Source organism: Rousettus aegyptiacus, unplaced genomic scaffold (assembly GCF_014176215.1).
Source record: "Rousettus aegyptiacus isolate mRouAeg1 unplaced genomic scaffold, mRouAeg1.p scaffold_m13_p_3, whole genome shotgun sequence".
NCBI classification, from domain to species: Eukaryota; Metazoa; Chordata; class Mammalia; order Chiroptera; family Pteropodidae; genus Rousettus; species Rousettus aegyptiacus.
Genome location: NW_023416306.1, coordinates 170,888,156 through 170,913,971, shown reverse-complemented (window position 1 = coordinate 170,913,971; position 25,816 = coordinate 170,888,156). Strand labels below are relative to the sequence as shown.

Below are 25,816 nucleotides of genomic sequence, written 5' to 3'. Positions count from 1 at the left end.
GCGCACAGCCAATGAGGCGGCACCCGGGCCGGAAGTTGCTCCAGCCGGACGGCGTTTCCGCGCACACCGGGGAGGCCAGCCGGCAGAGCTGACAGGCCCACATGGGCGGGTGAGTGAGGGGATGGGGGACAGAGAGGGGCGGCGCCCGGTGACCGGACCCTCCCAGTGCCGCTCTCGCTCCGGGGTCCCCAGTATCTCTTCTGAGAGCCCAGCTCGCTGCCTGCCGGGTTTCTGACACCCGAGAGGGGGGCGGAGGCTGCACCCGGTTCCCCGCACCCATCCTCCGCGCGCGGCCGACTCCTCCTATCGCCCCCTCCCGCCGGCCCTTCATCGTCTCCCACCTCTTCCTTTTCCTCGAGTGTCTGCCTAGGAGTTTTGCCTATAGCACGCACTTAGTTTCCTCTACAGTAAAGTTAGTCTCCTTTATTCCCATCTCACAGATGAGGAAACCGAGGATGAAGCAGAGAGGTAATCTGATTTGCGCAAGGTCTTGACACAAGAAAATGCCCAAGCTGGAATTGAAATCCAGGTCTGTCTGACCCCAGAACTCCTGATCTGTCCACTGCGCCGCGCCTCCTCGGTACACAGTAGCCGCAGAAAACTTAGAGCCCGCCTTGCCGCCCCCACGCTTATACCGGCGCTGTTGCTCATACTGATGCCCAGGGTGTGGAACGGGAAGAGGGCGAGGAGGTCGTACGGAGGCCAACCTGGGGTAGGGAGTGGCGGATGCAATGACCAGCTAATAGTTCGGTCCTCAGTAGGGTTTCATTGTTCTCCACTGGCTCCCCACCACATCCAACCCACTCCTGATTGGACCGTCTCATCAGGAAGGTTGAGGAAAGGCTCAAGTGTTTGTGAGAAACTGGGTGATTTCTAAGAAACCCCTACTGCAAATAGCCGAAGGGTAGGGTAAACAGGAAGAAAGGAGAAGAGCCTTTATTTAAAAGGAAAGCGAAAGAAAAAGGGAAAAGACTATAAAAGGAGACCCTTGCTGCACAGGGCAGTCTCGGCTTCTCCAGTGGCCATCTCTGCAGTGTCTCCCACAGCCTGGATACGTATTGCCAATCTTTTGTTAGGTTTGGAGCTTATTAGGATTTTTACCAGGCTCTTACCTTGGTTTAGAGAATGAGGGGTCGTCTCTCTTAGGATTAAGGTCTTGTACCTTTCATTTCATCCCACTGACCCAAAGTTCAGGTGATTTACGGCTTCCATAGGAATTAGAGATACTGGGTGAGCAGTTGCCTGATTGGATTCATAGGCTGGCTTTCAGCACCTTCATGTCGGCTGTCATATTTTTCACTGACAAGGCTTCCTTAAATAGTCAGCATCCAAACATTAGCATGCTCATTGTGATGCTCAACAGTATTTTAATTACGGCTGGCTCCTATCAATTAATATCTTCTTTGCCTTTTAAGATAATGTTCATTTTATTACTTGGAGGGGAAAATAACCTTTCCTCTCAGCACTTACAAAAGAAAAAGTGAACATAATCTGGTCCAAGGTTTGAAATATTCAAGAACTCCTTATAAGGAAGTCATTATCTTGTCCTCTGGGAACTTGACAGTCCAAGGCCATTGTCACACTCTGGAGCCAGGATGTGAAGGATGGTATCGCACTTCCTGGTGGTATTCCAGGCATCCAGAAACTCCTGGGTCACCTTCCCAGCTGTTCCAGGCTGCTCCAGAATTGGCTATCTTAATGCCACCCTTCTCCTGAATTGCAGAATCTGGTATATCCTGATCTTATCTGCGAGGTGATTTTAGTACAGCCCAGGTCATTGTCATGTTCTGTCAAACAGTTCTTTAATTCTTCTTTCATCCCCAAACCCAGTTTCTTCAAGTGCCTCTTTTGTTCCTCCAGAACAACGGAACAACGGAACAATGGAACTTTTCAAAATGAGCATAAGGTTCATGTTCTTTAGAAAGAGGAAATGAGAGTTAATTTTTAATAGCCCATAGCTTTTTCTTTAAGGTGTGCTGTGATCTGCTGGGGAGTATGCCATTTGGCTCTTCACACTCCCAGTACTTTTTTTTAGAGGAGATGATACATGAATCCACAGATTACAGCTGAATTTCTTTTAGATTATAGTATTTGTTAAATAGATAAAGCAGCTTTTCTAGACAAAGATTCAAGGAAACCCATTTTCAGTTTATGCGTGGACACTTAAGACAATGGTCCTTAGCCTTTTGGCATCTCAGACTCCTTTGAAAGAGTAATGAAACCTGGATACTCTGCTTAGAACCAGGGACATATCAATGTGCTTTCAAATTAGTGCTGTCATTCCAGAGGTTCTGAACTCTGGGTTAAAAAACCTCTAAAGTTAAACTTAATTCTAAAAGTTAGTTAACAAAGAAAGGAGGATGTCGCCTAGATAGGATGAGTTCATGAAATAAGAGAGGTGATAGTTCTGTTCTCCTTGTCTCTGATCATTGCTGGTGTACTCACTCAGGTTGCATCATACACACACAGACACACACACACACACACACGATTTATAGCATGGGTGATTGTCAGCGAACGTCTGCCTGTGATCACAAAGCAGAGAGACCACATCTGTTCCCTCGGTTAGAATTGGTTCCCATGTGCCTCTTCAATGGGATTTCGATATTTAAAAACACGTTTTTCCCTACAACGTGGACCCCAAATGCAGGCCCAGTTTGTCTGGTTGATCATCTACAGTTACCTGCTCCCTCGCAGGGGTAGATTGGCTGTCCAGGTGTCACCCAGTCATTCTATCTGGCACTTTCCCTAGGAATTTTTAAGGGTAATTTTGATCTGTACTTGATTTCGGTCTTACAGACTTCAGAACTTTACTGATAAAGTTGGTGAGATGCTGTAGGAACTTCACCCTTGTTAATATCAATTACCTTGTGGTAAAATTGGCTTTGTTATATGTCGTTTCGCAGGACCTACCTATGACATTAAGTGAGAACATATTAACTGTAACATCTAGCTTTGAAAGTTGGGGAAATTCGGGATCATGTGTAAAGTATCTGGACGTGATACTTGATCATTTGTGGCTAGAATTTTCATAACTTTAAGCGTTATTTGATATGGGCCCGAGTGTTCCACCTCTCCCGTGCTAGGCAGAAGATTCTTCCACAAACCTTTTTTTTTTTTTCTAACCAGCTTCCCCGAGCTGAACTTATCATCTCAGTGATTTCACCAGACTTCTCTTTTTGCGAATTGAGGTGGTTCCCAGCAAGGAAGAGAGAGAAACTAGCAGCTGTACTATCCTAGTTTCAGTATTACGGTCTCTTTGACCTGCGTAAAGAATGGTTGTGTTGAAATTTACATACTTTGTAAACAAATATTTAAGGTGAATAAATAAAAATAAATTACCTCTCCAATTTGCATGTTTGGTTCATGGAGGTACTAGAAAAAAAAATTTAAACAGAAAGAAACAAAATAGTCATTCATTAAACCTCTAACTTGGGGCCGATGCCTCGCTAGACTGTTAACTTACCTGTCTTATTGCACTTAATCCATTCAGCAGTCCTGCAAGTTAGTGTTGTTATGGTTATTCCCACTTTACTGTTGAGAGGCTGAGGCTTATTACAGGTAAGCAACCCGGAGGATAATGATTGAGAGTGTAGGCTCTACGGTCAAACCGCTCGAGTTTAATCCCATCTCTACCACTCGCCCTGTTATCTTGGGCAAGCTTTTAAACCTCTCTGTGTCTCAATTTACTCATCCGTGAAGTGGAGCTAACAAAATCTATCTCGTAGGATCTCAGTAAGGCTTAAGGGAATTGGTACGTATAAGATGCTTTGAGCAATTCCAGGCATGGAAGTGCTGGAAGGTAGTCGCTCCATCGCCGCGCGACGCTACTACATTGTCACCATCGTCCTCATTCGAGGTGTGGCAGCCGGTTCTAGGTGGAACTGGACTTCGGCCAGCTCTAGAACCCTCACGAACAATAGTCGTAATGGGTCTGTTTCCTGCTTAACAGTTTTACCGTGTCACTCTTTCTCATTTCTTCTCATAACAGCCCTTGAGGTAGGTTCCCCTGGTGTCTCTTTAAAGATGGGGAAGCTGACACTCAGAAAGGGGAAGTGACTGACCCGAGAGGGGACCAGTTGTGGCCAGACTTCGCCCCGAGGCAGTACCAGGTGGCCTGCCCTGTGCCTCCCCCTTCAAGGTTAATAGTAAAATTGCCTAATAGAAGGTGCAGGTAGGTACATGTCAAAGGGTTGCAGTTAAATAAGGAAGCATGGCCATCGAGCCGCGCTTCTCTTGCTCAGTCCCCCTTCCACATAGTACGTGAAGTGTGCTATTGCTTCTAATAAAGCTACTCTTCTGCTGTAATAAGAAAATAAGTAAGTAAACAAACAAATAAATAAGGAAGTCTGTTTCATGAACAGGCTGCATATAGTTCCTACCTCTTTTGCAACCCAGATGGGTAAGGCCCCACCTACACCCCAGACCTTGCTCGTCCGGGAACAGAGCAGCTGACCAGCCGAGGAAGCCCTTTGTTAAGCACTATGTTGGTTATAGAGTAAACGACTGAGAATTCATCCCCAACGCAGTGAAAGGGTAGATAGCAATTTGCCAATTGTGTTCAGCCGTGGCGAACTTAAGCGTGATTACAGCACCTCCTACGCCCCGGGCCCTGGACGAGGCACGTGAGCAGACGCGCACTCGGCCTCGGTTTGCAGGGGCCTCCTTTGCGGTCCTTAAATCCAAGCAATTCCGCAGTCCTCATCTTTGACTTGTGTCATTCCGCTTTTCCCCTTTTCCATGGCCCCAAATTTCTGCTTGTATTTTTATTAACGTTGCTTTAGCCATGTTTTTTACTATAACTCACCCCCCTGCTTTTGGGAAAGGACTAGATGCAGCGAAGGAAAACCAGCTGCAGCGGTCGGTTCACCTCTCTCCCTCTCCCTCCTCTCCCACAGCCGGTCCGAGCCACTGAGCACCTCTTCCCGCGCCCGGCCGGAAGCCTAGGTCCTGGAAGATGACGGCCGTGCCCGAGCAGGGCTGCGCGTCCCCGCTGGAGCTGTTCAACGGCATAGCCGCTCAGGGGGAGCGCGTGAAAGCCCTCAAGGCCGCGAAGGCGTCGAAGGTGTGTCACCGCGTGCGCGTCCCCGCACCCCGCCGCGTCTGTCGGGCCGCGTCACCCCGAGGCGGACCGCCCTAGTAACTGGCGCATCCAGGCTGTACGCCTACGTCTGTTTTCTCCCTCGTCCACATTGCCGATGTATGGGGTCGAAAGGGAAGCCACGGAAATGGCACAGCCGTCCACGCCAGCCCGCCCCATTCCCTGCTCCCAGAAACAGCCGTTTCAATTCTGTTATATCTACCGCTTGATATCTACCGCTCTGTCTCTAAAAATTACTCTTACTGTATTGTTCCTTGTCGATTCTCAAATTCGAGGCTTTTACTGTAGAAGCTGAGGCACTTTCATAAACACGTCCCGCCCCTCCAGTCTCCCGATGCCTGTCATCTTTGTCCTGCCGATATGAGTGTTGACGTTATCGTGACCGTGTGAACACTACTGACACCTGACCCATTGAGTATAGTATGAGTGCTTTCCTTTCCTGCCCAATCTTCGTTTTTTATGGAGTCAATATTTGTCTTTGTTTCTTTTTGCTTCGCCTTTTTATGTACCAATGACAGTGGCTCTCCAAGCTTTCCCCCAGGAGACGCTCACATCGCCCAGTCTGCACGTCTGTCTGGACAAGGCCTCGCCTGGGACCTTCCAGCTGCTTCACGCTAGGCCAGTGCCCCGCCTGCCACACCACCTGTCCCAGGACCCCCTCGCCTCTGCATCCCCGTCTCCCAGTCCAGTGTCCTGCTCCTCCTCCATTTACTCCTTCCAAACCCTTCAGTGGTTTCTGAAAAAATTATTGCCAAGGAGGTAATTTGGGAGGATTTTGCATGGTCTGAAAGTATCTTTATCTTACCTGATATTTGATAACTAGGCTAGATAGAGAATCCCAAAGCGAAGTGACCTGCCCTCAGCATTCTGCACCCATCGCTCCCAGGCTTGCTGTGACAAGCCAGAAGCCCTGCCTTTGTTTTCTCCTCTGGACATCTGCGGGGTCTTCTCTTTGTTCCAGTGTTTTGAAATTTCTTGGGATGAGTGCTCAGTGCTCCTTTCAAACTACAAATCCATGACCTTTAACTCTCAGAAATTATATTTTTTCTTTGATCTCTTCTGTTTTCCCTGTTTACAGATTTTTTAAATTGAGAGACTGGTCCTCTGATCTTATTTTTTAATTTTTTTTGTTATTTATTTTTCTTCTTTCAGGTATATTTCCTTGACTTCTAGCTCTGCTATGGTTATCAATTATCCTGTCGTTTTTAATTTCCAAGAGCTCATTTGATCTCTGACTTCCTTTCTTCAAATCACCCAGTTCTTATTTTATAGGTACAGCATCCTTTTATCTCTAAGAGCGTGATTGTTTTTCTAATGTTCTTTGCCCCTTTTATAAACTGAATTTCCTCCAAGTTAACTTTCTTCCTCTGCCTTTCGTAGTAGAGGCAATCTTCACGTGTTCAGTGGCACTTGGCTGCCCGCTCGTGGTTTGGAGGGCAGCGCGGAAAGCTGGCTGGGCGTTCGGCAGTGTAGGTTTCCCTTCCTATAGTGCGGTGTCGGCATCTTTAGATCCCTTCTCAAGGTTAGTAGAGTCCCAGAGGGTGCCTCTCCAGTGTACTGTCCAGAGGGTGCAGGTCTGGCTGCCGGCACCGTGCGGCTGAGTGGGGCAGACTTGCTGGGCTGTGTGATCCTTCACGGACGCTCTGTGTTCTCAGTGTGCTGTACCCCTGTGCAGAGTGCCCCCAGGCTGGACACTTTTAACTCTCCTTCTCTAGGCACTTAACCTCTGGATGGGGCACGGGGTGGTGCTCACTCAGCTGGGCGGGGAGCCTGGAGTAGAGAGCTGAATAACTGCTTCTTAAACTTTCAACCAGTGTTCTGCTTTTATAACCTACTTTCCCCCTCACGTCTGTAAGGTCCTGGAGCTGCTAATGCCCAGACCTGCTGGGGATTCCACAGCGGTGTAGGTCCAGTCGCTGCCCAGTAGTTCCATGACACCCGAGCATTTGTTCTTCTCACATGCTTAGTCAGTTAGCAGGCACCCATCAGCTTCCCAGCATCTGAAATCTTCTTGCTGGTGTCCTCTTCCTGTTTCCTTTGTCCTTGCGGGATTACGCCCTCTTAGAAGGTCCCTTCGCTGATGTTGCAATGGGTCTCAGAAGTGTAATCCACGCAGGCTGTATCGGTAGCTGGCGCACAAGCCCTTCCTTCCGTTCCGGAATGCGTCCACTCCCAGGTCACCTGGCAGCTCCGTCTCCGTGACTTGCTCAGCCATCACTGCCAACCCCTGCTGTCTTCTTCTTTTCAAAAATCTCTTCCTAGGTTCTCGCACTCACCCTAGTAGTTTATTTTGACTCTTTGGACCCCAAATAAACCATTACATTAAAAAAAAAAAAAAAAAGAGTACTGAAAGAAAGCCATGTCAAAAAGGAGAGTTGATTATTCACAGAAAGAGGTTTACACACCGGCTCGGGCTTGGTGGGTGAGACGTGGTTTTAAAAGAATCTAAAACTCTAAAATAAGGACCCAAGTGTTGATTATATATTTACTCTGTGAACCCATTCTGGGAATTCAACAGTGATAGTTTTGTCCATTTAACATTAAATGGGAATAACATTTAGTACATATTTTTATTAGTAATTCTTAGTGACTCAGGTTATGTTCATTATTTTAGCAAACAAGCAATACTTAACAGGATGTAGAGTAACTTCCACGCATGGTCTTTGATTAATGCTTAGTCAGCTGGCACTCAGCAAGAGATCAGAGGTTGGACGATGAGACCAGAGTGAAATGATGAAATTCAGAGTTATCTGACCCCAAAATGTATTATAATAGAAGCACCTGGTGTTTTAGAAATTCGCTTTAAACGAAATAGTTGAGCCACTTTGAAGCACCAGTCAGTGAGGGCGCCGTGGGCTTTCGCCAGGCATCTCCGCCTCCTCTCTGGGCCGTGGTCCTCCACGCTCTCCTCTGCTCTGTGTGCCGCGGGAATAAGACCCACTGCTACAAGAAACAACACCCCACGGATGCAGGGAGTCTCCTGGGGAATCGGTCAGAATCTGGGGACTCTGACAGGGAACAGTGGCTGACGGTGTGTACAGTTTGAACAGGACTCAAGAAGTGGCTGGGTCATAGGTGTTAAGATAGAAAGCAAAGCCTTCTCCTTTTAGTTTAAGTCAACTTTAAATTGAAATAGTCATTCAGAAAAGTATACGGAGCATAAACAGGCAGCTCACAGAATCGTCACAGAAAGATCCACACCTGTGTAACCAGCACCCAAACGGAGGAAGAGCATAGCAGCCCCTGGAAGCCACCCTCAGGCCCCTTCAGTCGCTGCCTGTACCCTCCCAAGGGAGGCCTCCAGCCTGCCTCCTTCATGTAATATATAATCAGGAATTTTAGTCTTTTATGTCGCTTTCCTCAGAACATCAGGTTTTCAGTTCTGTTTTTAGCGTTCTGGTCCATGTTGCACGGCGTACACAGACTAGACAGCGTGAGCCTGGTTGTCTGTTTCGAGGCTCCAGACCATCTTCGAGGAGGACCACTGGTTAAATGTCCGGCTTGTGCAGAGCCGCCTCACTGCAGGCAGGGTTAGATGAGCTTGAGTAGGAAACGTCATCACGGGCAGTGATCAAAGGGTCTTGACTGCGCTGTTCTTCAAAGCAGGGTGATTCTTCCCTTAGGTAATTGGATAGATCGTGCTTGCTGAACATTTGTTTTGTTGCAAGCACTGAGCCTCGGCAGTGCAGAAATGAGGTGGTAAAACATCCCTACATAGCCAACCTGGACAGACATCCTGTCTTGTGCGAGGTATATTCATGGGGTTACTGGTTACACAACTCTGATGTGTTTAGATGAATTTCAGATCGTTTCAGAGTTTGAAACACAAATCCGTGTCTGCAGAATCCCCTTGCAAGTCCTATGTGGCCCAGGTATCCTACCTGGTGGAGCGGTGTTGGCGTGGCGTCCACTGGAAAGCTCAGTTTTAGCACATTAAATAGACATGCTTGTATTTCCCTTGGCAAGCACACTGGACTGTGGATGTTCTTTGTTTGCGGTCTGGCCCAGCCAGGCCAATTACCGGCCAGAGCAGAGCTTCAGAGCACAGCAGGACTAATCTGCTCAATTTGGTCTCTTTTAAATGCCAGGCTTCCGGGGTGGCTCATGTGGGCTCCCGGAAGAGGAGGTCTTTGATAGATTACAGGAGTTCCCGAGGTTTACATTAGTTTTTCCTCATGCTTACTTTAAAACAATAAACATGCAAACACTTTGGGCAGTTTGGTAAGACTCCAAAACGCAGTTTGCCCTGAACCCCTCCTCGATTTCTGACTTGAAAGCCTGTATTTTTTCCTTGCCTTTATCTGTTCTCATGATGTCCATTTGAGTTGCTGTTACTCTCCTTGGTGGCATGGCGGCCTATGTTTACGTGAATATTCATCTCAACCTGTGTGGAACACAGCAGCAAGTTCAGTGCAGACCCAGTGACTCGAGTAGGGAGCTTGTCACGCGTGGTCGCTGGCACCAGTGCTGTCTGAGAACTCTCGCTGAGTCCCTGTGTCATAAACAACAGTGTTTATCTTGTGTCACTGTATTTATCCCATAGTGTTCGGTGATAAGCCATAGCATTAGAAAAACAGATAAAACTAAAACACATTCAGGCCTATGACTTCCGGTGTGTCCATGACAAGCTCCTTCACCTCCCTGAGTCACAAGATTCTTCAGCCGGAAAAGGACAGGACAGTGATGCCTGCCTGGTAGGTTTGTTGTTGAAACTGACCAAAGCAACGTGTGTGAAAGAATTTGCCACAAGGCCTGCTGCGTAGCAGCAGTAACATTCAGCTCGTGGCAGCCATGTTAATATGTTCACCCTTCACCCTGTTTCCTGCGTTCAGGACGAAATCGATTCTGCAGTACAGATGCTGCTGTCATTAAAAATGAGCTACAAAGCTGCCGTGGGGGAGGATTACAAGGCTAACTGCCCTCCAGGAAACCCAGCACCGAGGGGTGATGGTGATGCAGATGCCACAGAAGCCGGAGAGGACTTCGTGGACCCATGGACGGTACAGACAAGCAGTGCAAAAGGCATCGACTATGACAAGCTCATTGGTACGTCCTGGGGGAAGCCCGAACTTTTAGAAGCGAGTCCGTGGAGTTGATTCCTTTGATATTGTTTTGATATCAAAGTCATTGTAAATCAGTCGAGCTTCAAGGCCATGAGGAAAATCGATCCTAAAATCTTTTGGTGGTGCATTATATCTCTAAAGGATGATTTTTAAGTAAAGTAACAACATAAAACTTATTGCAAAATAATGATCGGTAGTAGACAGCTTAGTTGAACTTTCTTCTCTTTTGTGCAGTTCCGAACTTGGGAAAGGTCTGTTCAAATGGACATCTTTGCGGTCATTTAAACTCTTATACTTAGTGGTGACAAGTCAGCCGTAGACTGTGTTTCTCCTCCAGTGATATTGATTGTGGAGCTGAACAGCTGGGAGTCGGCTTAGGGAGGGTGACCGCTCACAGGTGGCACGTCATTGCCAAGCCCTTCCTCGAGGGGCTTCCTGCGCAGGGAAGCCCTTACTCTGAGGTCATCACTAATCACCAAAGAAGCAGCAGAACGGAAGTGTTCTTATCTGAGTCACAGCCATTTTCCAGGACTTAAGTATAGACTGTCAGCGAGGGAAAACTCACTTGAGGACAGGTGTTAATCCAGTTCAACACTTAAAAGATATGAAAAGTGTAGTTGTCGGTGTGTGTAAGTTATACCTTAAGCAGTAAGCACCCGTGTGTGTGTGTGTGTGTAAGTGTGTGTGTGTGTGAGTACGTGTGTGTGTGTGTGTGAAGGTTGCTAGCTAGCCTGCCTCCTGGATGTTTCCCATCCCAATCCAATCCCAGACAAAACAAGCTTTTTACTCCATAATTTGTTTTTCGTTTTGTTGGTTGTGCTCTGGGCTTTCCTTATTGATAGAAAAGACACCGACTTTGCGTTCGGGAAAAAGACCTGAGCAGGTGGCCCAAAGGGGGTTGGTTCCTTAAGGTGGCGCAGGAATCACTAGTTGTTTCCCCTTGTGTCGGTGACACTTGATCCCTAGACCTCCCACCACCTAAGACAGTCACCTTCTCTTTCTTCCAATTTTTTTCCAGTCCGGTTCGGCAGCAGCAAAATTGACAAGGAGCTGATAAACCGGATAGAGAGAGCCACAGGCCAGAGGCCTCACCACTTTCTGCGCAGAGGGGTCTTCTTCTCACACAGGTCAGGGGCTCACCCTCTCCTTCAACTTACGAAAATACAGGGGGGCTCTTCCTGGCGCTGAGGGGAAGTGGAGCCAGTTACCGGAAGTCAGCATCCACCTCTGCCCCGTCTGTCACTGGCTGTGGGATCACGCCCGTCCCTGCACCCTCTGGCCCTTGGTTCCTTCCTCTGTAAATTGCCCACTTCATACGGCAAAGGTTACTTTCATAGCAGATAAGGAGTCATGCCAGAGTACGTGCTGTAAGTTATAAAATATCACAGAAACAAAGGGGCCACCATGTCCGCGTTTCCCATGCGATAAGCAGGGGGCTTCCTGCGGTTACGTACCCTCTTCCTGCTACTGTACTGACTCGCTCACAAATAGTATCAAGAGAAACTGACAGGGTACATGGAACAGAATAGCTCCGCCCTAGACCATGAACGCCATGCAGGTAACATCAGAAAACGGACAGATTCCAAAAGGGGCTCCGCCCCTCCCACCCTCAGGTCACCTCGGGCTGGGGCAGCCCCGCTGTGGAGGCTGTCTGTGTCCTAGGGATTTATGGTCCGAGGTGGGCTGGTTCCGTTCTGCTCCTGCCCCACGCTTACAGGCGAGCACGTGTGGGTCACAAGTCGGCGGTCTGCCCAAGCACCACAGACTCTATGTACAGAGAATGCCAGGCCCTGCTCAGCCCTCCTTCTGGGCAGAGTATAATCAAAGCTTTTTCCTTAATGAGATTTAATTCACGTTTTTCAAGTATACAATTCAGTGGTTTTTAGTATATTCACAAGGTTGTACAAACCTCACCACAAATTTCAGAACATCTTTATCACCCCAAAAAGAACCCCTACCCATTAGCAGTCACCCCCTGCCCCCATTCCTCCCTGTCCTCCAGCACTGCTGGCAACCAGTGATCTGCTTTCTCTATGAATTTGCTGCTTCTGCACATTTTATATAAATAGAATCATACATGTGTGCCCGGCTTCTTTCCCTGAGCATGTTCTCCGTGGGGGATTCGATGAGATGCAGCACACACTGTCCAGCGGCAAACAATGATGGAGACCGGGCTGGGCTCCCTCGGCCCCTGCGTGGCTCCCTGCCGGAAGCCATCCTCACAGGGCTGAGTTCAGACCAGGATGGGGGTGCGGGAAGCAGGCGTGTCAAGTCCCGGGAAAGTCCCCACCCCCAGGCCCCCAGGGAGCAAGTGCTCAGGCTTCCTGCAAGGGCACAGAGCAGCTTGGGGAGGGGGCCGCTGTTGGGGGAGGGGGCCACCGCTCTTCTTTCTCGTCTCTAAGCTCATAAAAGTTCGATGTGGCCAGTTGTGAAAGCCGAAGATGGACTCTTTTTCCTCCAAGATTAAGTTTTTATTATTTCCTTATTTTGGTGTTCATTCCAAGGGGGGGATCAAAACTAAGCAGCTAAGAAACAGGATGCCCAGGTCCCTGTCAGCGCAGAGGTGAGCACAGGTAACCCTGAGTTGGGCAGACGGGGAGGGTGCTTGAAGAGTCCTGTTGTGGGGACACTCCTACCCAGACCTCCAGAAAGGTGGCTATTTCTCTTTATTGTGGGACACTTCGCCCAGAAACGAGGAGCAGTCGCACCCCGCAGTGGTGGTTTCACACCCTGCCCCATGTCACGGTCACTGGGGAAGCTTTTTAAAAACACAGACTCTGTGCGCCAGAATCTCTGAGGTCAGGGCCCAGGCAGGTGCGGTGTAGAGACAGCGGCCAGGTCTGATGCACAGCCAGGAAGGTTCCTCTGCGCACTGTCTGGGGACCCCAGGCCTGGGAGAGGGCAGATGATTCCAGAATGATTCCCAGATGAAGACATCTGGTCCTGCATGGCCAGGGAGCCGAAATCAGCTCTCCAGCTGGGGCTTGACTTCTGAGCCCCCGGGGCACATTTCGTGCTCCCCGCCCTAAGTCAGGGCCGTGTGGAACCCTGGCCCCCGCCTCCCCATCTGAGGGCTGGGTGGTCCTGTGCAAGGGGTGTGCAGTGCAGGTCTGGCGTCGCCCCCAGGACGGTGTAAAGCAGACGGTGCATCAGCGTCGATTCCAGAAGGGTTCCCGTGGCTGCCCATCCACAGCCACCTGTAAACTCGTGACTCCGAGCCTCATGTCTTACACTTGAAACCAATTGCAGGGGGAACCGTTTCAGGCAACGTGCCCTGTCATTTTTATAATGTACATACCAAGGATGACGACCAGTTATTATCCATGTTGTCCCAACATTTCCAAATGAGCATTAGTGCCTTGGTTCTTCCCTCAGAAGATCACACCATTTCCTTTTCTCCTTTTTAGAGACATGAATCAAGTTCTCAATGCCTATGAAAACAAGAAGCCATTCTACCTGTACACGGGCAGGGGCCCCTCTTCCGAAGCCATGCATTTGGGTCACCTCATCCCGTTTATTTTCACAAAGTAAGTATTGCATCATACGACGTCTCTCACTGTTATTAGCGAGTGGGAAATGTTTGTCGTAAGCCATGCCTAGAACTCACCAGACAAACTAGCTCACATCTGCTGAACAGCCAGAGTGTCAGGGAGTTGGCGCCTTTGTGGCCTCTGTTCGCTTGGTTTGTTCCTGGTGTCACTTTAGAGGAGCACGGGTGATGGAGAGGCCAGCCAGGCCTATTTCGCATCTTCTTTTCCCCTGTGACCGTCGGACAGTTACTTCTCCAAACTAGATTCCACATCTGCAAGATGGGAATATGATACCTGCCAGGGAGAAGCAGTATATAAAACAGCCAACCCAGAGCCGACATGCAGGGCGCTCGAGGCTAGTACATGGCGGGAGCTCTCGCCAGTAACCAGGTTCACGGCATGATGAGACCACGACATTTTATAGACACGGAAGTTTTGGCACATTGTTAGTAGGAACTGTGCTTTCGGATACAAGCTGGAGGTTTTCCGCAGGAAGAATGAGACGTCACCCTTCTCCCATGTGTCGCTTAGGTGGCTGCAGGATGTGTTCAACGTGCCCTTGGTCATCCAGATGACGGATGACGAGAAGTACCTGTGGAAGGACCTGACCCTGGACCAGGCCTATGGCTACGCTGTGGAGAACGCCAAGGACATCATCGCCTGTGGCTTTGACATCAACAAGACCTTTATCTTCTCTGACCTTGAGTACATGGGGTGAGGAAAAAACTCTTGTCTGCCTTTTAGATAAGCAGCCACGGACATCAAGTCCTCTGACCACAGCTGGATCTGACGGGTCTGGCGAATGTTTTCCGTTATTGAGTGTCATGATCTGGTTCACCGGTCTTATTTACCAATTACGATTTCCATCCTCAGCTTGTGACAGAGCAGTGCTTCTGCACTGCAGTGTCTTTCCAAGGACAGTCTGTTTGCCCGGACTGGCGTATCCTTCTCTTTCCTCGCAGAGAAAAGACTCAGTGATTCCACAATTCCCTCCCAGTCTGGGTTTTTAAAGCAGCTGTTTCATAGGCCAAAATATTTCATTCTGAAAATCCTTGAATTAAACCTTCTGAGGTCTTGAATACCAAGAATATGTTAAAAAAAAAAATTAGGATTTTTTAAATTAGCTTCAAGTATGCAGTACATTAGTTAGACATTTATTTATACAGCTTATGAAACAATCTCCCGTTAGTCTGTCTCTCCTCCGACCGTACACACAGCCATTACAATACGATCGACTGTATTCCCTATACGGTACTCCATGTTCCTGTGACTTTCTTAACTACTAATTTGTACCCCTTCAACCCTTCACCTTTTTCTCCCAGCCTCCCACCCCCCTCCCCTCTGGCTGTCACCGGATTATCCTCTGTATCTGTGTCTGTTTTCATTTAATTTGTTCCTTTTGTTCCTTAGAGTCTACATATAAGTGAAATCACGTGGTATTTGTCTTTCTCTAAGTCTGACTTATTTCACTGAGCATAATACCCTCTAGGTCCATCCATGTCATTGCAAATGGTAGGATTTCATTTTTATGGCTGAGTAATAGTCCATTGTAAATATGAACCATAACCATTTTATCCAACCGTCTGTTGATGAGCACTCAGGTTGCTTCCATTCGGATTTTTTTAAATCACTTTTCCTGTGGGCATAGAGGCATCGTGGTGTCCTTGGAGAAACATGATCTTGGAAGGCAGACCTGGGTTCGAGTTCTGGCACCTCTGTTTAGTGGTCATGAGTCAGCAGATCTGTCCATGAAATAGGATTAGATGAGACCTTGGATGTCACCATCGTCATAATTTTCAGAGCACTTTATTTCTCTCTCCTTATTCCTCAAAAGGACCCGATTCAGCTGCTCGAACCCATAGACACACCGTGGGTTCTGCTGCTCTTTTTAGGGCCAGACAGTGGTGCCCAGTCACTGGCGTCCCTTTGGGCAGCCTCTTCCCGCCCTCCGTAGCCCCTCATGGCCTGCGGCCCGCCGCCAGCCAGCCCTCTCTGTAGAGCACAGATCTCTGCTCATTCCCTGCTCATACCTTATTATCCATTATTATGGATGTTATTATCCGTTATCAGAATAAAGTTCTCACTTTGCACTTAACATTCCAGCCCCTTTATGGTTTAGCCCATTTCTCTCCAGCGTCCTTGCCACTTCCAACTAGACGGGACAATTTGTAGTTCCACTTTCCACCTTTATCCTTGCTTTTCTCTGCCCAGAGTCCCCTCTCCCCCGTGACCCCACCGCTCCCAGCTCAGTGGATTCCTGCACTTTCTTCCCAGCACAGAATCAAGTCCCCATTCCTGGGAGCGGCCCTCCCAAGCCAGGTTTAGACGCCCCTCTGGTTCCCAGCGCCCAGGCTCCACCTGGGCCAGGTCCTGGGCGAGGGGGGTGGCCCTCTCCCAGGAGGTCAGTAAGGTCACAGCATGCCCTCTGTGACATGGCTGTGAGAGCACAGCATGAGCAAAACAAAGCCCTGCCCCACCGAGCATGATGTTGGTGGGGCAGAAGCAAATACCTCTAATAAATTAGGGCCGTGACAATGACCGAGTGGGGGGCACACCGCAGGGGGAATTGCCGTGCAGAGACCACCACATGGACGGCCTGCTTTCCGCACACTGAGAGAACACAGGGTCCGTGGCATGGGTCCCAGTCTGTCTCCATGGTAACTGCACTTCCTGTCCCCCATCCTTACTCGCTAAGAACTTCCTTCCTTACAAACATGGAGTAAAGATGAAAACTCAGGCGACGTGTCAACCAGAGCTTTAGCATCTCTTCCGAGGAAGGCAGGACAGGAGAGACCGAAAACTTAAATCCCGTTTGCAAATGTCCTGTCACCTTTAAGAGTTTCTTCTAAATGAGTACTTTACTTGTTTATTTGTTCGTTTATTTGAAATGTGACTCAAACTCTACATCTTTGACTTAGCAAAGCTCCCTCCTGGTCTTTGGGAGCTAGAAACACAAGCCAGGCGCCGTCTCTCTTTGGGAAGGGAAGTAGCCAGGGGAAGGAGCTGGCGGCAGGGCCTCGGCTTCCCGTAGCCCCGTCCTGTCCAGGCTTCTGGTGCTGCATGTGGGCCCCGAGGGGCCTTCCTGCCCGGAGTCCTGCCGAGACAGGATGGGCAGACAGAGCTGGCGTTCCAGACCCAGCTCTGCCCCTGGTCATTTGGTTCCCACGTTCTCTGAGCCTCCGTTTTCCTGTGAAGTGGGGGTTTGGTACTAGTGAGAGGCGGTTTAGCGGAGGGGCCCAGAGTCCCCAGCCGGGACTCACATCCTGACGCCACTGATCATGTGACTCGGGCGATGAGTTCGCTAACTGCTGTCCGCCTGCCGGCCCGGCCCATTTGTTCAGCAGATGTTTACTGGGCATCTCCTACAGGCCAGGCTGCTGCTGGATGCATACCAACGAGACCGTTACCCAGCCGCTGTTCCGTTAGCTTCCCGCGGGGAGAGTCAGGCGGGCAGGGGTAACAGACCAGGTGATGAGTGCTGTGAGGACCGAGGACGGGGTGCTCGGTGCTCAGCAGGAGGCGGCGCACCGACGCGCTGCGTATGGGGCCGCGGCAGGGCCTGGCTCGGCGCGCGTGTGAACGCCGCCGGCTAAGTCTGCCCCGCCCTCGACCCTGCCCCTGGCCACCTTTGCGAGCTGCCCTGGGACATGTTCTTTGAATCTCGGGCGCGTGAGTTGCAGATGTTCCCTCCAGGAGCAAACTGATATTCAGCCGTCGCTTGTGGGACGCAGCCCGGTCTGTGACTCGTCACCAGTGGCGAAGTCGGCTGTGTGGGTGCTGCGTCGCCCTGCAGCAAGGAAGGGACCCGTCTTCCTTGGAGGGTCGCGCGGCCTTCTTCAGAAGCGCCGCTCAAATACCACGGAGCTGGGGTCCTGCCGCGGTGTGCGGGTGCCCTCCCTATGTTTGCCTCACCTGTAGGCTGGTCCCCTCGGTGGAACGGCCGCCACAGATGCAGACCTCGCATCCACAGCCCTCACCATAAAGGGGACAGGGCCAGCCGCCGGGGCTGGGCTCATCCTGCTCAGACAGCACGGCTCCCCGCAGGGGAGGGGACAGTGAGGCCCGGTGCGGGAGGACCGGCTGCACGGGGACCGGCCTCCTCCCTGGGCCCGGGGGTTTCCGCCCTGACACTCCATCTGGTAACAGTTGCAAATAGCCTCCCCCAACACGGACACAGTGTCTCCGCGGAAACGCTCCCCGGGGCCCCAGACTTGGAGCCGCACAGCATGTCCAGCCCCTGACCCCGGCGCGGTCTGACTGCCTGTTAGCCGCTGCGCCGGGATCTGGCTGTGTCCCCCTCGCCTGGGTTGCTTGTCGTCTCGCGCTGGTTTCGCCCCGGTTCGCGCCCTTGCAGGTGCACTCCACAGGTAAAGGCGTGTCTGCTTCGCCTGCAGCAGGTGCCCTTGCCCGCCGGGCTATGGGGCACCTCCGTCCCCAGCCATTTGCCCGCCGGGCTGTGGGGCACCTCCGTCCCCAGCCACTCGCCCGCCGGGCTGTGGGGCACCTCCGTCCCCAGCCACTCGCCCGCCGGGCTGTGGGGCACCTCCGTCCCCAGCCAGCGTCCCCAGCAGTGTCGCCCCGAGGGTTTCGCCACCTGGAAGGCACCCACCGAGCGTGGTTGATTCTGTCTTCGCAGGGCGAGCCCCAGCTTCTACAAGAACGTGGTGAAGATTCAGAAGCACGTCACCTTCAACCAGGCGAAAGGCATTTTCGGCTTCACGGACAGTGACTGCATTGGTAAGGTGACCGGCCCCGGGCCTGAGCCGTTGCTGAGGCGGTGGCATTTACGATTCGTCTCTAGATAGCCAACCCAGAGGTGGTTTTTCCTCGGAGCGTAGGAGCTGGCGTGATGCCTCCGGCCACTTTCCTGGGCCGTGCGCAGCCGCTTCAGGGTCCCAGCCTGCCCGCTCCTCGGGCGTCCGTCTTAAGGCTTAGGAGAGAGTAGGGAAGGGTCTGGACGGCTTCCGGCTTCCTGCGCCTGCCCCAAGCGTAGGCCTGAGCATCCCCGAGGACTCCAGTGCCACGGCCCAAGTGGCCCGGCGGGTAGACTGGCAGCACCTGTCCGCGGTGCTCCACAGGTCCACACCCTCGGACCCAAAAATCCTGCTTCTGCAGGTGTAAGCCGACGGCAGCTGCAGTGTTGACAGCCGCATCCCAAGTGTTAAACCGTTTTACATATCGAGATATCGTGATTTATAAAATCAAAAGTGAGGGACAGCCTCAGCGCCCGGCAGGCCGAGAGCGGTGAAGAGCTACGCGGCGTGCTCACAGGATGGAACGTGTTTATCCTCGTGAGCAGATGCTGCAGCGTGAGAAGACGAGGGGAAAACCAGACCAGTCGCAGCCGAAGGCGCAGAAGCAGAGGAAACCGATGAAGAGAGACATGAGTTGGGGCCGTAGACCTTTTCCTCTTGCTTTTCTGTAGTTTACTGCAGAGACCGTTAGTTACTTTTCCAAGGGGAAGAGAGCCTGTCTTCGTTCCTCTCACTGGGTCAATCAGCGGGATGGGAGTCGGTCTCGGGGGTAAAGGTGTCGTCTTCGCTTGCAGGGAAGATCAGCTTTCCCGCCATCCAGGCCGCTCCCTCCTTCAGCAGCTCCTTCCCTCAGATCTTCCGGGACAGGACGGATGTCCAGTGCCTCATCCCCTGTGCCATCGACCAGGTCAGGAGGCAGAGCGGGGGCTCCGCGCGCTCTCCGGTGTGAAGGCAGCTTCGGAGGGCGGCAGGGTGGGGAGTCGATTCTGTAAACTGGTTGGAAGTTGGGGTTTGCTACGAAGGCCCCCAGATGTCGTCCACGGGCTAAAAGCTAGCATATTTCTTCCCACCATCCTCAAAACACCCCTCTCCCCACAGGACCCTTACTTCAGGATGACAAGGGACGTAGCCCCCAGGATCGGATACCCCAAACCAGCCCTGCTGCACTCGACCTTCTTCCCCGCCCTGCAGGGGGCCCAGACCAAAATGAGCGCCAGCGACCCCAACTCCTCCATCTTCCTCACGGACACGGCCAAGCAGATCAAGACCAAGGTGAGTGCTGCCTCGGGCGGAGCCCCACGCGTGGGCACGAGCACGGGGGTACACACGCGTGTGCACACACATGCCATTGCACTGCCACAGGGCCCCTGAGGTCCAGGACCGATCTCTGCGCCCTCCGCTCGCTCAGGGTCGCCCGTCCCCATTTCCAGACTGCAGCTGAATTTGTTTTGTGTCCTTTCATTGAGCCAAAACTTGGGGATTTTCTTTCTTTCTTTTGCTTGCTGAGTACCAGCTGTATTCCAGGAGCTGGGCCAGAGGCTTTGCTTGCCTTCTCCTTTTAATTCTCTTTGGGAGAGAGTAGTGTGTTCCTTTTACAGATGAGAAAGACAAAGCCCAGAGGGGATAACCAACTTGACCAAGCACCCGCTGCTGGAACCCAGCAGGCTTAGGGCCCGTGAGCAGCCACCGCCAGTGTGGGGCTTAGGGGCCGCCTTTCTCCCAGAGAGCTCGCACTGAGACAGAATCGATGAATGTCCTTCCGTGGGACAGTCCCGTCGGGCCCCGGTGGCCGCGCCTGACCCAGCAGTAAATATGTCAGGTCGCCAGAGCAACACGAAGTGGGAGTTGGCGCGGGCTTCCTTACTCCTCAGGGCCGCCCTGCCGTTCCTCGGTCCCGAGCTGACAGCGTATGCGCGGTCCCCACGCTGCCCCGCAAAGCTGTTGACATTTGATTGGGAACCGTGCGTGTGCGCGGGCCGGAAGACCACAGCGGGAGCGATGGAAACTGTATCTGAAGCACGTGGTGCAAACATCTGCGTCACTGCCAGGCCCCTGACCCTCCTGGAAAGTCCCAAGCAGGTTCTGGTTGACAATGGGGAAACCCGTAATATTGATGTTTCTTCCAGAAACTGTCCACCGCCAGCTCTCCCACCCTCAGCTAGAGGCCGGTGTAAACAGGGCTTTTCCTTTCCCTCCCACTCTGGCTGAAGCTTCCAGAATACAGGGTGGGAGGAGGTGGGAAAGCTCCTGTTTCCTCCAGCGGAGAAGTCATTTTGTTGTGTTTTGTTTGAAAGAAGACGTTGGCTTTCATTCGCTTGGGGGCCAGCACAAACCCACGGCGTGGGTGAGCAGTGAGCATGAGGTCAGGAAGCACGCACGCTGCAGAAGCCACCGGGGTCACCAGCGGCCCGCGGGGCGGGACAGGGTCAGCCCCGGTCTCTGTTCCCAGTCTCCGTGCCCATCTTCAACTCCAGAATCACTGCGCGCCAGCCGAGACAGGGCATCTGCTCCAGCCCCCTCCCGAGCTCACCAGCAGTAGCCCTGCGGGAACGCGGTGGCATGGCTGTGTGGTCGCCTGCCACGCACTTATCTCACTGGGTCCTAGCAGCCACCCTGGGAGGCTGTGTCCATTTTGTAGGTAAGCAAAGCAAGACTCAGAGGGCCGGGCAGCTGCCCTGGGCTCGCACAGCTGAGAGCGGTGGGGCCAGGACGGTGACCCGGCTCACAGCTGCGTGGGCCCTCCCCTGGCCTGGGGCTAGGAGCCCCCTGGTCTGGCCCTCCCTCTTAGCTGCTGTTGGTGAGTGACCTTAGCTGTCCAGGTATCACGTGTGAAGTCAGGGCAGTTGTACCCTCATAGCCTTGAGGCAGGACTTATGTGAGGTCCCATGTAAACTGTCAAGTGCTGCCCAAATTTTAAGATTTTAGTTCAAAAGTGAATAGGTGAACAGCTCCTTTGGCAGGTAGGACAAAATGCGCCTCCCCCAGGCCATCACTGGGGCACTGTCAGAGTCTCCCACGGGAGGTCCTTGGGAGTAGGAATCTCCTCGTGTGGGACAAATGTTCATGACACAGTTGGCCAGCTGACCACCGCCTCGTGCCTTCTGGTCACAGGGCTGCTTTAGTGCCCTGCTCCCAGAGCTGTCCCCAGCTGCACCCGGTGGCCTGTCCCCACCCTCGGTCTCGGGGCTCCTGCAGGCCAACTTGGCCATCCCGTTGGATTGGAGCTGCGGAAGCTCGCTGGCTCCCGGGCTTGGTGGTAGAATCTAGTCCCCCGTCCCTCGGCCCGAACATCGCCGCGCGGCACGGTTTCCTGTTTCCTGTTACACAGACCAGCTTTCGCCGCAGCTCTTGCTGCAGCTCAGTCACTTCGTCATTTTGGATCCTGACGGTGGCATTCCAGGCCCCACCCTAACCCAAACCCATTGCCCGTCGGCTTCCTGTGGGTCAGGCCCCAGTGTCCCTGAGGAACGGCCAGGTCCAGCGCCAGGACAGCTTTAGCCACCGCGTCCCAGGCAGAGTCAGCCTGGCTCCACCACTCCCTGCCGCATGCAGCCGGTTCCGGACACTCCGGGCCTCGTTCTCTTCACCCATAAAATGGAGAAGGCAATACCACGGTCATCAGTACCGGGTCATTATTAGTCAAGGTCATGACAGCCACTGTTGCTGGCACATCTGCTGTGTGCCACCGCTGGACGCAGGGTCTGCCCGGGGCAGGCGGCCCCGTGCGTCCTGGAAGCGTGCAGCAGACCTGCACTTCCTCTCCCTCCCCGCGGACGAGGGCCGAGAGGTGCTTGGGATGGGATGGGGCAAAGGCAGGCACTGGCCAGACCTCCAGGGGCCCGCGTACCTGCAGGCGGCACGCCGCCGCCGTGTCCCGTCCCCTTGACCTTTCCGTGTCCCCGTGATGCGTCCGCGTCCCCTTGGCCTTCGTGTCCCCGTGATGCGTCCGCGTCCCCTTGGCCTTCGTGTCCCCGTGATGCGTCCACGTCCCCTTGGCCTTCGTGTCCCCGTGATGCGTCCGCGTCCCCTTGTCCTTTCCATGTCCCCGTGATGCGTCCGCGTCCCCTTGACCTTTCCGTGTCCCCTGGCTGGTGCAGGTCAACAAGCACGCATTCTCTGGAGGGCGGGACACCATCGAGGAGCACAGGCGGTTTGGGGGCAACTGCGACGTGGACGTGTCCTTCATGTATCTGACCTTCTTCCTCGAGGACGACGACAAGCTCGAGCAGATCAGGAAGGTGAGGTGGCCCGCGGGGATCCGGCCGGGGAGGGCTCGGGGCTCCCTCCTGGCCCGGCTCTCAGCTGGGCAGCATCAAAACCCAGTGGGTCGCGGTGCCCCTGCCCGCGTACCAAGAAACCTCGTGAACAGATAGATAGCGCACGAGAGAGGAGGTCCAAACTGCTGTTGGTTCAGGAGCCGCGCAGGAGGGCTCCATCTTACCAGTCACCGCAGAAGTGTAACTTAAAACACCGTCAGAGTTAAGACAATCCCCCCAAGTGTTGCTATGGCGTGTGTGACCATCGTGAGCCAGATGCTTCCGGGCTCCCCCAGGGGCGTCTGGGGTTCCCCACGCAGGCCTCGGCGGCACCCACGTGAAGGGCCCGGAGTATTCACGGCCTTTGCCTCAGGTTTTCCAGTTCTGGAGTCATTTCCAAGGGAATAATCCCGAATGAGAAAGGGCTCTCCATACGGAGATGCTCAGAATGAGGACAGCAAGAAGTTCAGGGGGCAAGAGCTCAGGTTGATGCAGGATGGATGTGAAGCAGGCGGGAAGTCTTAGTGACACCGGATAGCGTGCATCTGTCGGTGAGTGAAGGACATCACGTTGGAAATGCAGGAGGACAACTGTGTTTAACTGCAATGCGCCAGGCCAAATGCTAAAATTACGCCAGCCGTTAACAGTGGCCCTCGGCCTCCGCCTGCCGGCCCTGCAGGCATTTCCGCCTCACCTTGCCACTGCTCTGGGCTTTGGGGACCTCGTTAAGTTTGCTCAATGAGTACATACTACTTTACGGTCAGAACATGAAAACGCTTCGGCGAAGATTTCATAGACGCCACTAAGGCTGGAGCAGGAAGCTTGTTCGGTGTATTGAGTCCCGGCCTGGCCCGCAGCGCCTGGGGGCCGGCACCCCCTGTCCTTCCTCTCACTGTGCTAGTCGGTTCCCTGGCAGGGTGGGGTTCCAGTCTTCCAGAAGGGCGTAGTCTAAGGGACAGGGTGTTGCAGTTGCGAGCACGGGAGGGCTGGCTGGCGGGCATGCGGCCCTTGCCGAGGAGGGCGGTGCCGGAGCCTTTTCCCGCCCACCCGTCTCCCACAGGATTACACCAGCGGAGCCATGCTCACCGGCGAGCTCAAGAAGGCGCTCATAGAGGTCCTGCAGCCCTTGGTCGCAGAGCACCAGGCCCGGCGCAAGGGGGTCACGGACGAGATCGTGAAGGAGTTCATGACGCCCCGCAAGCTGTCCTTCGACTTCCAGTGACACTGGTCTTGTGTCTGCACGTGAAGAGACATGACTTACCAGTAACCCCAGCCTCATCGAGTCGCCGCCGCACGCAGGCCCTGCCCCACGGTCATTCCGGGGCCTGGCGCCCGTCAGCCCTGTGCGTCTGTCACCGCTCGTTCCTCCTGTAACCTCATCCCTTCTGTATCTTGTGGGTGAAACCTTGTCAGCTGACTGGCCGCTGGCTAACAGCGTGGTCAGACAGAGTCCCGCTGGAGTCTCTCCCACAAAGCAGCCCTAGGACGTGCGCCTTTGGCGCGGTGTCCCCCGGGCGGCCTGTTCTGGCCACAGCATCCGATAGCATCCCACGGTTCCAAACACGCTCTTCAGACCCGTTCGCCAGAGAACCTGTACGGCACCACCCTTTCCCTGTCACAGCTCTCTGCACGCATGTGCAGAATCCAAACGCCATTATCATAAAACTCGAAAGTGCTTTGGGAAGTCGAGGCGGGAGAGTTTAATGGGCACGAGGTGCATTTCAGCCCAGGCCCCCTCAAAAAAGAATTGCTAGGCAGAAGCCGCGCCGTGCCCCTCACTGAGTTCTCCGCGCTTGGATGCTGCTTCTACCCGTGAATACTGGCCAGAGTTGGCCACTCCTATTAAATTGAGTCTTTTGTGGGAGAAACTTTCCAGTTTACTTACTTAAACTCCAGACCATGCTTGGATTCTCTCCAGAAATCACACTCTTTTCCCTGAACATACTAATGATTTGTTTCCACCAATAACCCTGACACTCCGTCCTGACAACCAGGGGCCACTCCACTCCACCTCTGCCAGATGCGTGGGGAGTGTCGCCTTTGCAGGCACTTTTGTCTGACACTTGACTGGCATGGAAGTCTGCATGGGGCAGCGGCCGTGGCAGGTAGACGTGGCACCAAGCAGTGGCCATGGCCCCGGGCAGGTAGACGTGGCCCCAGGCAGGTAGACGTGGCTAGCAAGCACATATCAGCGCCCTGGACCGTCAGCCATGTTTCCATGGCAACCCTGGACCATGCGCCCTTTGCAGTCCGGGGAAGTTCAAGGACCACCAGGGAAGGCCCTGGGCTGAGCACTTGTCCGTTCTGGAGGTGTGGCGTCCACTCCCGAGTGCTCTGCCCTCATGTCACTCGTTGGCGTAAATAAAACTCCTTTGGTCCCACCGTGTGGCTGTGTTTCTGGGGTCTGAGGAGATGCAGAGGCCCCCCCTTCAGGCCCAAGGCCATGCTGCACCTGCTGCTGAGACCTACACTCGCGTCCATGGGGTCACACTTGGGGGACACAGGTGAGATGGAACATGGCCCTGGAAGCCCAGTGGCACTGAGAGGCAGGCTCCAGGAGCCAGCTGGGAGGAGCCCGTCTGCCTTCCTGGCACCTCGCGGTCTCCCTGGCGCTGGCCCTCACGCCTCATCTCCTGTTTCCAGCAACGCGGTGGGGAATGCACGCAGGGGCACTCGTCCAGTGGACGTGGGAGCTGGCCATGGGAGGTCCGAGGCAGTGGGCACAGTGATGGGAGCCAGGCCACAGGCTCAGACCCAGGGCAGAGGCCCAGATGGAATGGAGCTGTGGCCTCACTCTGCTCACCTGTCCTCATTTTGCAAGTGGGGAAACTGAGGCTTAGAGGGGAATGTGGCTTGTCACACAGTGAGTTTGTGACAGCGCGGGCCTGTCCGACCCTTACGTTGCTGTCTCCGTGCACACAGAGGGACCATGTTACACATGAGGGACGGAGGGGTCCGTGCTGGGGGGTCCGTGCTGGGAGGCACTCAGGGGCACGGCACCACCCTGTCCCTGTCGCAGCTCCTGGCTCGGCCCCGGGCCCCGGGCCCCGCTCACCTGGCTGGCTGCAGGCAGCAGAGGTGAGCCACCCACAGAGGATGCTGTAGCTCTGTG

The 25,816-nt window shown here is 53.2% G+C and overlaps 2 protein-coding genes across 3 annotated transcripts in view; one reads left to right on the top strand and one right to left on the bottom strand.

Moving 5' to 3' along the window:
• The window catches only part of WDR25 (WD repeat domain 25), a 117,765-nt gene extending 117,243 nt beyond the window's left edge, over positions 1 to 522 (bottom strand). Inside the window, exon 1 of the mRNA XM_036238487.1 lies at positions 342 to 522. The gene's annotated coding sequence lies outside the window, so the exon portion shown is untranslated. The remainder of the gene's footprint in view (positions 1 to 341) is intronic.
• On the top strand, positions 50 to 25,086 carry WARS1 (tryptophanyl-tRNA synthetase 1). 2 transcript variants are annotated; one of them, XM_016119535.2, is made up of 11 exons: positions 50 to 109; positions 4,899 to 5,065; positions 9,934 to 10,147; positions 11,183 to 11,291; positions 13,572 to 13,691; positions 14,226 to 14,408; positions 18,331 to 18,431; positions 19,243 to 19,355; positions 19,547 to 19,720; positions 22,546 to 22,686; positions 23,765 to 25,086. In XM_016119535.2, the coding sequence occupies exons 2-11, from the start codon at positions 4,958 to 4,960 to the stop codon at positions 23,924 to 23,926; spliced, it is 1,425 nt and encodes a 474-aa protein (XP_015975021.2). In that variant the 5' UTR covers positions 50 to 109; positions 4,899 to 4,957; the 3' UTR covers positions 23,927 to 25,086. The 2 variants fall into 2 exon arrangements, with proteins under 2 accessions (XP_015975021.2, XP_036094384.1); XM_036238491.1 differs by lacking the exon at positions 50 to 109 and adding an exon at positions 435 to 529.
• Positions 25,087 to 25,816: the final 730 nt, after the last annotated feature.

What these genes read in the sequence shown, in the direction of transcription:
- WARS1 (XM_016119535.2), top strand. Translation starts at nt 4,958, where the DNA reads ATGACGGCCGTGCCCGAGCAGGGCTGCGCGTCCCCGCTGGAGCTGTTC. An exon ending in AGGCCGCGAAGGCGTCGAAG is followed by an intron (nt 5,066 to 9,933) that starts GTGTGTCACCGC and finishes TCCTGCGTTCAG; the next exon opens with GACGAAATCGATTCTGCAGT. An exon ending in CCAAGCAGATCAAGACCAAG is followed by an intron (nt 19,721 to 22,545) that starts GTGAGTGCTGCC and finishes TGGCTGGTGCAG; the next exon opens with GTCAACAAGCACGCATTCTC.